The 11,160-nt window shown below is 32.8% G+C and overlaps 2 protein-coding genes across 3 annotated transcripts; one reads left to right on the top strand and one right to left on the bottom strand.

Moving 5' to 3' along the window:
- On the top strand, positions 1,594 to 3,558 carry LOC104757870 (annexin D1). Its single transcript, XM_010480655.2, has 3 exons — positions 1,594 to 1,711; positions 2,366 to 2,511; positions 2,593 to 3,558. The coding sequence occupies exons 1-3, from the start codon at positions 1,636 to 1,638 to the stop codon at positions 3,322 to 3,324; spliced, it is 954 nt and encodes a 317-aa protein (XP_010478957.1). The 5' UTR covers positions 1,594 to 1,635; the 3' UTR covers positions 3,325 to 3,558.
- LOC104757871 (pumilio homolog 9-like) lies at positions 3,669 to 6,478 on the bottom strand. 2 transcript variants are annotated; one of them, XM_010480656.1, is made up of 6 exons: positions 5,625 to 6,351; positions 5,256 to 5,564; positions 4,612 to 4,774; positions 4,263 to 4,426; positions 3,917 to 4,166; positions 3,669 to 3,840 (listed from the first exon to the last, which is right to left on the bottom strand). In XM_010480656.1, exons 1-6 carry the CDS (start codon positions 6,302 to 6,304, stop codon positions 3,736 to 3,738), a joined length of 1,671 nt encoding a protein of 556 aa, XP_010478958.1. In that variant the 5' UTR covers positions 6,305 to 6,351; the 3' UTR covers positions 3,669 to 3,735. The 2 variants fall into 2 exon arrangements, with proteins under 2 accessions (XP_010478958.1, XP_010478959.1); XM_010480657.1 differs by having other exon boundaries at positions 5,256 to 6,478.

Consider the following 11,160-nt stretch of genomic DNA (forward strand, 5'->3'; position numbering starts at 1 on the left):
GGAAAAAATAATTTTTTCGGGAAAAATTTTCGATTTTGGCGGGAAAAAAAATTTTGGCGGGAAATTTTTTTGGCGGGAAAATATTTTCGATTTTGATGACTGTACATTCTTGCTGTCACTCAAAAAGGGTAATTTGGTCATTTTGTATATAAAGAGGGGTAGTTTTAAAAATGGTCAACATGAAGGGGTATTTTTAAAAAGAGATATGGAAAAAGGGGTATTTTTGAGAATGCCTCTATAAATAATCACACATCATGATATCTTCTAATTTGTTGTCATTTTTATATTTATTTATGAATATATATAAATCTATATTTATTGGGAATTAAGTTTTTTTTAATGAGTTGGAGATAATTCAGGGGTAATATACTTCTTTTTATAATCGATTATAATAACTATTGAAAGCTTGTTATTTAAATTATTATCGTCATAATACTAACATAAAAAATAATATTTTTTATATGATTTTGTTAATAAGTTATATGTTCTTTATTTTTATTAACTTTATATTAATTGATATGTTTTTGTAGCTGTTTTAGAATATTTTACTTATATTAATTTTAAGAAATCAATATAACTTTGACTTGTATATTTGTAAGTAAATTTTAGTAAATTTTTGCCTTAAAATAGTATGTAATTATTTAATTAGTTTTAATATGTGATAGTTAATTTGTGTGAGAAATGATGATATATCTAATTATTATTCATTTAATTGTTTTTTTTTTGAAAATATAATGGCATGTTAATGTAATTAAGTAGAAAATTTAAGGATATTTTGCTAAAAGGTGCACCGAACTCTCTGGCGGCGACACATCAGCTTTTTCAAGAGTGTGGTTCTCTATTAATATATAGAGGATTCTTAAATCCATTAAGTATAAATGTACTTATATTATAATATAATATGACAAAATATTCTTACTATTATAGTAATTTAGACTTAGAAACTAATATATTTAATCAAATATATTCAATATTCAATTATTTACTTTTAAAATCATATATTACAAATTTAATACTCTTCTCAACTATTCCACATATAAAACCACATATTTTTAACTTAAATCATTTTATTCTTTTCATATATATATATATATATATATATGTTTCCTTCCATCAAATTCAAATTATAACCAAATAAAATATATATGTGATCTAACACCAATAAGATTTATTGTAATCGGCTGTATTATACTTAATAAAAAAAAGTAACATATTTCAATTCGTTAAGAACTGTCAATACCCGTAAATATTTCCCCGCGCTGTAATGCGGATTCGGTCCTACTGTCTTAATAAAATACAAAATGGATTAGAAAACTTATATATAAACGCGTATAATCTTGTAACAACCAATCAAACCGTTAAAGTGGAGATTACGATTGTTTTCGGTGAAATCATGACCTGCGAATAAAGTTAAGCAGATGCGAATTGAAAAAAACAAAAAGATAATAATTCATAAAGTGTAATAAGGAACACGTGGCAGATCAAATAAATAATTGCTCAAGGATATTTTGGTATATGCGGACAGGTCACGTCGTGTCCTAAAACCTCTTAGCCTTCCTTTCTCCTTTATATAAGTCAATCTTGCGTCGGCTTCGACTCTCAACATATAACAAAGAACTTGCAAAGAAGAAAAAAATGGCGACTCTTAAGGTTTCTGACTCTGTTCCTGCTCCATCTGAAGATGCTGAGCAATTGAGAACTGCTTTTGAAGGTATAGTTTTATGCTTCTTCTTGTTCTCTGTGTTTGTTGCTCTTGTTTATCTTTTTATGTACCTTATCATCAGTATCTGTTGTTTTTGGTTTGGTCGATGATTGTATTATAATTTGTTTAGATGGTTTTTGATGTGGATCGAACTTGGTTTTGGTCCGATCTTATTATGGATGTTGTGTCGGTAGTGTTTTATTATATGATCATCTGTTTTGATGATGGTATTGATGTTGTAGATCGAGCTTGTTCTTTCATGGATCGGATCAGTCCCCAGTGATCTCGTTTCTTTGTTGGATCTAGAATAATCTTTTGTTCTTGTAATGGTTTGATCCTTTTTTTTGTTCTTTTTTTTTTTGTTCTGATCAGTCTGTAATGGACTTTTGGTTGTATGATCATGTTGATACTGACAATGCTAACATTCACACGACATCTTGATTGGTTGTTTTGGTTCTCAAACTCAAATTCACAGATCTGTCTTCTTATTCTAGATCTGAAATGTTGTTATGATGTGCTGATTTGTTTGAAGTCCAAGATCTTGATTGAGATTAATACTTTGATACCTTTTGTTGTTATGGATCTGCAGTTTGTGGCTTTCTTGGATCTGCCATTTGACTTTGATGCTTATATAAAGTGAATCTTATTCGTGTGTTTTCGCAGGATGGGGTACCAACGAGGATTTGATCATATCAATCTTGGGTCACAGAAGTGCTGAACAGAGGAAACAGATCAGGCAATCATACCATGAAACCTACGGCGAAGACCTTCTCAAGACTCTTGACAAGGAACTCTCAAACGACTTCGAGGTTCGATTTCAGACTTTAAAGTATGGACTTTTCAATCTGTGTTAAGTCATTGTATCCTAATTGATTTTGGTCATGGAACAGAGGGCTATCTTGTTGTGGACTCTTGAACCCGCTGAGCGCGACGCCTTATTGACTAATGAAGCCACCAAAAGATGGACTTCAAGCAACCAAGTTCTTATGGAAGTAGCTTGCACAAGGACATCAACGCAGCTGCTTCACGCTAGGCAAGCTTACCATGCTCGCTACAAGAAATCCCTTGAAGAGGACGTCGCTCACCACACTACCGGTGACTTCAGGAAGCTTTTGGTTCCTCTTGTTACCTCATACAGGTACGAAGGGGATGAAGTGAACATGACATTGGCAAAGCAAGAGGCTAAGCTGATCCATGAGAAAATCAAGGACAAGCACTACACCGATGAGGATGTCATTAGAATCTTGTCCACAAGGAGCAAAGCACAGATCAATGCTACTTTCAATCGCTACCAAGATGATCATGGCGAGGAAATCCTCAAGAGCCTTGAGGAAGGAGATGATGACGACAAGTTCCTTTCACTGTTGAGGTCTACTATTCAGTGCTTGACAAGACCAGAGCTTTACTTTGTGGATGTGCTTCGTTCAGCAATCAACAAAACTGGAACCGACGAAGGAGCTCTCACTAGAATTGTGACCACAAGAGCTGAGATTGACTTGAAGGTCATAGGAGAGGAGTACCAGCGCAGGAACAGCATTCCTTTGGAGAAAGCCATCACCAAAGACACTCGTGGTGATTACGAGAAGATGCTTGTCGCACTTCTTGGTGAAGATGATGCTTAATCAATAAATCCTCCACAGAGAAACAAAAGCTGCTGCTGTAGCTTCTGTTTTCTATTCTCTCCCTCTCTCTCTCTCTATTTCTCTTTGATGAGTTTCAAATCTTTTGATTCTGTTCTTCCAAAACCTTGGTTGTTGTTTCTGTTGTGTGTTTTTGAGTTCCCAAATAATGCAAAAGAGAGACAGAGAGAACCAGTGTGGTCTCTTTAAGTTATATATATAATTAAAGATTAAAGAGTAGATGGCCTAAAACACAGACTAACAAGTAATTCTGGTTTGACAAAAGTTGTTGTCACTACAAAAAGGGAGACTAACAACAAAAACATTAAGGGCAGGGCAGTGTTTTCTCTATAGCCCTATATGATCTTGAAACACAAAATAAGGACAACAACAGCTTTTAGTTACTAATTAAGGTCACTTCTTCAAGATGGTCTTGGAGAAAATCTTCTTGCAATAAGGGCTCGACCGTAGTTTCCCGAACCTGTAAACCTTCTCCAACAGTATAGCACGAACAGCTCCCTGCGTTAACCCCAAAAGCCATGTCATCAAGTTCTGTTTTTGAAAGCTTATAAAAGATTCATCTATTTGGACTTACTTTGGTTACAGAGAGTGCGGTTTGGATCACATAGTTCGCATAAGGATCCTGCAGAATATATTCAAAATCTGGACTAGAGAGGAGCTCCCGGACAATCTCAGATCGACTCTCTGGATACTCCCTTAGACACTTCTCAATCACATGGCTACTAAACTTCTGAGTCGCTAGCTCGGCGTAGTGATTTCTAAACTGAACTAGCAACCTCACTGCAGAAAATTTTTGCTCTATTAAGAACTGCACCACATAGTTCCTGCAAAAATTTATTAACCATAAGGAAAGCTTTTCAAACGATACCAAATCATCATAAGAAAAAATCTTTTGAGTCTACGGTGGAAATAATGTTTACCCAAAAGGATCCTGTGAAAGGCGAAGTGCGTTTCTTGATATCTCAGCAACGAGCCTTTCATGTTGCGGTCCAACAGAGTTTGCAACGCAGCATTGAAGAACACAGCATCCGTGGCGATGAACTGCAATCTCAGCACAGTGCTTTGTAGCAGCTTCTAACACAAACTGACACCAAAATCAAATCATTCATCAGAGCTTAAGTAAGAAACAAATGATGAAGATTAATATCTGACAACAATTCAGCACATGACTTTTGTAGCTGCTTCCAACTCAAACCAACACCCAATTTCACAACGTTCATCAAAGCTTAAGTACGAAACAAAAGATGTGACATAAATGATAAATAAAACCTTGTTGTCATTAGGGCCAAGGGACTGAAGGCAGCTTTGAATCACATGGTTGCCATTCAAATCTTTAACAAGAGCAAGAAAGCCTGGTTTGAGACCTGACTTGACCAATGCCATCTGATGTTTTGTTCTCACTGTTTCAATCATCTTCTGTACAACTCTTGTCCTGTTTTTTAATTCATAAACCCATTAGCCACAAATGAGGATTCAAAAACGTATAGCAAATTTTTAAGCTTTGGCCAAAAAGTTTTTTATCTTTTGAAATCAGAAGTATGTAAGCGGATTTATAGGGTTTTGTCCAATGGTCTCAGCTTTATTTATTTTTTCTTCCTATAAAGCTTGCAGTCTTTGGTTTGTCCAAAAACAGCAAAAAGTAAAACCAAAATTCATACTTGTCCACCAAATAGTGCCTTCTTTTAATGATAGCGATGGCTAAACCTTATACCAAACTATGAAGAGATATCAAATATTTCCATAAACAGAAAAGTCTTCATCTTTCTCAAAAAAAAAAAAAAAAACAAGAAAGATTTCATCTTAATCCTCAAAAGATGAAATGTCTCCATCTCTATTGAACTTGTTGACTAAAAAATAATGAATCTAGGGGTTTTTAAAATTTTACTAAAGTTGATGGAAAGAGATGAACTTACCCATAAGTGTTGAGGCAGATTTTGATAAGCTCCCTTGGTTTTGATGTCAGCACACTCACAAACAACGTTCTCTGTTCCTCATCACAGGCATCTATAAGCTTCTGGACAATGTAGTTCCCAAAAGGATCCATGGAGAGTTCAACGACATGGTCAATAATCTCAAGGAATATAACATTAGTCTCAAGAAACGTTCCTTGATCAACTAATTTCTGCAGAACTCGACAACCAGTCTGATCTTTGGCCATTAAGATGACAGATCCGTACATATCAACCATGGAGACGAGACTCAGAGGCAAAGGCAAATCAATACTGCTCTTTGGACTCATCCTATCATAAGAGCCTTGACCGATCAGAGTATCCTCTGGATACCTTCTCATCAGAGAAGTATCTTCTGGATAATAAGCTCCAGAACCTTCCATGGCGGCTAGGGTTTGAGAAACCCTAAATTTCTCAAACATCAACGAACCCTTGAAAACACCGTTGTTGCCTCTGAGACAAGGAGAACGCTTTATGGGTTGATGGATATGGTCGAAGAGGAAATCTCTGTGAGTCTTAGAAGCCATCGTCTCTTCATACCCATTTGGGTTTAAGGAATCTTGAAAGCCAAGCAATCTAAGCTCTTCCGGAGGAGAAGCTCCATGAAAGTTGTTGTTTTGCAGACAAACAGAGGAAAAGTTGCGAAACCCATCATGATGAATCTGAGAAGCAGCTCCTCCAGTCAGATCCTCCTGCTCAAAGTCAAACCCAGAAGACCTATGAAGAGTTGTAGCTTTAGACCCAAAATCACCCGGGTCGACCCGGAAAGGTTCTTCTTCAGGTTTGGTCCAAATGCTCATGTCACAAGAGATACCCATTTTGTTAAGCTTTCTGCACAAATCCAGAGCATCACCGCTCTTGTTGTAACACTGATTCTTCAGAAACGGGTTTGTGTCTAGACTCTTTGTAAGAAACCCATCAGAACCAAAATCAGGAGGAAGAGGAAGAGCTCGTCCCAAGTTAAAATCTCCCTGAAAACCTCCAAAGCCCATGAATCTTCTTTCTCCAAACATCAGATCAGAAACAGAGTAAAAGTGTGTAGAAACGAAGAAGAGAGAGAAAAGAGAGAGAGAGAGAGTAAAGCCAAGGAAACAATACGGAGCAGAGAGGTTTTGGTTGGTGATATATATAACAGAAAATGGTTTTGTGGGGAGAGAGAATGTTGTGTGGTGAGTGTACGTACGGAGGGAGAGGCAGAGGCCTTCACGTCCAAGGCTGAGTTTGTCTCTTTTGTCGTCTTTTTCGCCATTAATGTGCAACAGAGAGCCTCAAAACACTACTTTTTGCAGCCTGCCTAAGATTTCTTACAAATTTACAATTTTGTCCCTTTTCTTTTATTTTGATTGTAAATTCCACATCAAAACAATCAACATTCAACATTTACCCAGTTGCTCTCCTTATTCAAATTTACTTAATGAGAGATTCTGATGTTAAAAAATTATTTTTACTTTTTAGTACTTGCAGTTCATCGTTTTGATGAGTTATAATACTTCTAATGTTCTCATTTCTTTCACAATGAAATTGATTTGATCTTACATCAAATTGATCATCAACATCGAAAAGAGCTAAGTCGGAAACAATGAAACTTTTATTTACTCATCTATTTTCGATGTTTTTCAAATTTTTATCTTGTCAAACCAAAACTTTTGATTGTTTGTTGAGATCAGAAGCTCAAAGTTATATATAAAGAGCATATTAGCCTAAAACACAGACTAACACGTCACTGTTCTGGTTTGACCGATGTTGTTGTTAATACTGTGTCCTATCCGATCTTTAAATACAAAATTACTAATCAAAGTCACTTCTTTTTAAGATACTGTGTTTTGCTGCATGATATTAATTCCATTTAAAGCTTTGCAATTTTGTTCCTCTTTTTTTTTTTTTTTTTTTTTTTTTTTTTTTTTTTTTTTTTTTTTNTTCTCTTGTTTGTTCCAAATACAACAACTAAATAAATTTCATAAGTTAATCAATAATAAACAGTGTTGCAAATATAACCGAAATACTGTAGACTCTAATCATCTTTTCAACATATATCAATTGTTGTTATTCTCTTTATTTATTTATATCATACACAAAATAACATTTCACTATAAAGTTGGATAATTTCTCTCGATAATGAGGCTGTTCATTTGGTTGCCGCAGATACTTGCGGCTGTGGTAGACGCATATATCGTTGTTCATTTTGTTGCCGCCGGTACTTGCGTCAAAACGCAGCGACAAACGCAGCGACAAACGCAGCGTCTTGCGAGAAAAAAAAATTTGGACGTTAGTTAAATTCAGCGTATGCGATTAAAAAGCATCATTATATATGGTAAAACCCAAAAATACCCTTGTTATTTTTGAGAAATCACAAATAAACCTAACCCTAAATCTTCATCTTCTTCGCGACAAAGCTTGTTGTTCTTCTCAGTCTCTCTTCACGGCGAAGCTCCTTCTCTGTCTCTCTTCACGGCAAAGCTCGGCGTGAGCTCCTTCTTTACGACAAAGCTCCAATCTGCTCTATCTCTCCAGTCTCCATATCTCTCTCCCAATCTTTGAGTTTCTTCGTCTCTCTCTAATTCCCTCTCCATGTATATTGGTTTTTTTGTTTCACTACATGACTTAATTTGGGATTTGAATTGTTGGGTTAGCATGATACTTAAGGGTTAAGATTCATTGGGTTAGCATGATTTAGTTCACTTTCACCGTTGAGGGTTAAGATTCATTGGGTTAGCATGATAAGGGTTAAGATTCATTGGGTTAGCATAATCTGCTCTATCTCTCTCTTTGACTTTACTTGGGTTTATCTTGTTTCTTACATGAATTTGTTGGAGTGAAGCTGTAATGTGATAACATGAATTCATTTTGGCAATTTGTTTGTCCTTTGTTTAAGTGATTGGAAAAGTGAATTCTTTGTTGACTTTAACACTAGAATTATACAGACTTGCGGTAATGTTTGTCGCAGCCGCTTGCGATAATGAAACGAACAGCACCAATATCGAAAGAAAAGATGAACTTGTATAGAAATGTTTAAGTAATTTATATTAACATTTTTGAAGTACATTTAGGTTTATGCCCTTTAAATTTTACTTATTTAATTTTTATTTTACAACATTAATCCCTAAAACAATTCCATAAATAACATTGCAGAGAAAATCAAATACTAAACTTTCTTAAATTGACCAACATTTGTTACATTTATTGCCATAAAATTTTAACAACATCTATACATTTCGATTTTTCCAAAAACAACTCTACCCATTAAAGTTTTAACCCATTAAATCTCCAAAATTATTTTTATGGATGCTAGAATCTCTCATTTAAATGATATACAACATATTTTCCATAACAAAAGTTTACAATCTCCAAAATTATATATTAACATGAATAAATTTCCTAAACCGAAAATCCAATTATAAAATATCACATTAAATATGTTGATAACCCCCATATAATTTGATTTGTTTTTTGAAGAATTACCAAAAAAATTAAAATTTTATTAATTATCATAAACTATATATATTGACATGGAAAAATTATAAAATATAAAAAATGCTAATTTGGTAAAACAATTAACATAATTAAACTTGATAAAAAAACTTATTTTGAATTTTTTTTTACGCAAAAACTTATTTTGATTTTGGTGAGACAGGTTGTCATTAATCATATATAGGGAGTTAAGTGGAATTGTTTGTTGTTTAAAACACTTTTAAATGTGTACCATGAGATAAATGTATTACTAGACTATACATATACCACACGTGTTCAAACCTTGAAAACACTACAAAAATTCTATACTTTGAATACTTATATCAAATACCTGTAAAATTTTATATTTTTAAAATTAATAAAACAATAATAAAATAATAAATAAATACAATATAAATTTAAAATAAAAAATATTGTCCTGCGGTGTACCATGAGTTAAATCCTAGTAATAAGTGAAAAGAGCAATGAAATAAAAATAACGTTTAAATCAGATTATACTGAAAGTTGAAAATGTGATATGACTCTTATATTTCTCTCTATTATACTGACTTAAAAAAGGAAAAAAATGATGCTCATTTATGTCACTTTTCGACCGTTTGCCATAACTAAAATGCAACTGTTTTGGAATTTTTCCCTTTAACAAAAAAAAAACTGTTTTGGAATTTTCTTTAGCTTGCATTAGGCATAAAATGGAATAAACTTAAAATATTGTAATCCTGATGGATATTTTTCATGTGCAAAATCCTTTTAATCCATTAGAAGGACAATACTTGAACAATACTTGAGTTCACCCATCTTTAGGGATGAACCTATTCACTCACCTCCTTATAAAATAAGGAAATAAAATCTGTATACTTTATTACAAAATTAAAAACTTAAACCGTTTTTTATAAACCCAAACCGATATATAATTTTATTCTAATTGTAAAATCTAAACTCTAACCATCTTATTTGAAAGCCCAAACCGATATATAATTTCGTTTTAATTGTAAAATCTAAACTCTAACCATCACATTTGTAAACTTAAATCGACATATAATTTCGTTCTAATAGTAAAATCTAAACCCTAATCATCTTATTTGTAAACCCAAACCGACATATAATTTCGTTCTAATTGTAAAATCTAAATCCTAACCATCTCATTTGTAAACCCAAACCAAAATAAAATTTTGTTCTAATTGTAAAATCTAAATCCTAACCACCTCATTTGTAAACCCAAACTGAAATGATTTCGTTTTAATTGTAAAATCTAAACCCTAATTCTCATTTATAAACCCAAACCGATATATAATCTCGTTTAATTATAAAATCTAAACCAAGTCAATATTTAACTTTTCTTAAATAGTATACAGAATTTGTTTACTTAATTTGTTTTGCTTTTTAATTTAATTTTAATTTATTTTTAAATAAAATATTAGATAGTTTATTCTGATTGGTTGAGAGAGGAGGAGGTGGGATGAACCTAAGTATTTTTCAAAAAAGAAATCCTTTTCGTCATCTAATTAGCTGTGTCATTATAAAACTTGTTCTAATATCAGGATAAAACTTTCGTTAAATATGAATGAATCGTACCAGTACCACAGTTCTTTACAAAAACAACTAAACCAAGAGGTCCAAGACTAAACCTACCAACAATACCAATGTAGCTTAACCGAGATATATAGACTCACTCAGTCATAGTCATGTTTGGGTTTTTAATTTGATTTTTTAATTGGTGCTTAAAAGTTTAACCAAAAAATAAGTTTTTAGTATGACCCCACTCTTACGGCACTCTTAAGTCAACTAATAGTGAGATTTGTGCATATAGATATACAGTAGATTGAAGAATCAATTAATAATTTTGTTTTTTTTCTAAACTAAAACATCAAGAATTAAAGAACTGAGGAAGTATATCTTAAAGAGGTTAGTAATGTTTGGGTTTCTAATTTGATCAATCAATATATTTAAAGAAAAATTAGTTTTAAAAGAAAATCACAGATAATGCTGAGTATTGGAAAAAAAAATGTTTAAATCATACTGGAGTTGAAAAATTGATTCAACTTTTTTTTGTTTTCTCAAAATGATGACTTTGAAAAGATCTTTGATATACATTTTCAAAAATTTTCTAGCCATAAATGAAAAAGTTCTTCACGATGTTTTGAACTTGTTATAAGTCATAAAATGAATTGAACTTAATAGACTCCATTTCCAAAAGATATTTTTTTCATTTAATTTTTCTATGATCATCTAGTTAAATATATTATTAAATTATTTGGTACTTGGAATTCATCTTCTTGATAAGTCTTAATGTTTCTAAGGTCCTCATTCCATTCATATCATATCAATAATGTAGAGAAAGAGGGAGAATCAGCTTTTAAGTTCTGTTTTGCAAAGAGTTTCATTTTACCATTTTCACAAAAAT

The sequence above is a fragment of the Camelina sativa genome, chromosome 17 (assembly GCF_000633955.1).
Source record: "Camelina sativa cultivar DH55 chromosome 17, Cs, whole genome shotgun sequence".
In the NCBI taxonomy this organism is placed as follows: Eukaryota; Viridiplantae; Streptophyta; class Magnoliopsida; order Brassicales; family Brassicaceae; genus Camelina; species Camelina sativa.

Bases quoted from the DNA above. Each gene is read 5' to 3' on its own strand.
- LOC104757870 (XM_010480655.2), top strand. From the start codon at position 1,636: ATGGCGACTCTTAAGGTTTCTGACTCTGTTCCTGCTCCATCTGAAGAT. The intron at 1,712-2,365 runs GTATAGTTTTAT...GTGTTTTCGCAG, and splicing joins ATTGAGAACTGCTTTTGAAG to GATGGGGTACCAACGAGGAT. The intron at 2,512-2,592 runs GTTCGATTTCAG...GTCATGGAACAG, and splicing joins AACTCTCAAACGACTTCGAG to AGGGCTATCTTGTTGTGGAC.
- LOC104757871 (XM_010480657.1), bottom strand. From the start codon at position 6,304: ATGTTTGGAGAAAGAAGATTCATGGGCTTTGGAGGTTTTCAGGGAGAT. The intron at 4,427-4,611 runs GTTTTATTTATC...TTTTGGTGTCAG, and splicing joins TTGGCCCTAATGACAACAAG to TTTGTGTTAGAAGCTGCTAC. The intron at 3,841-3,916 runs GTAAGTCCAAAT...GGGTTAACGCAG, and splicing joins CCGCACTCTCTGTAACCAAA to GGAGCTGTTCGTGCTATACT.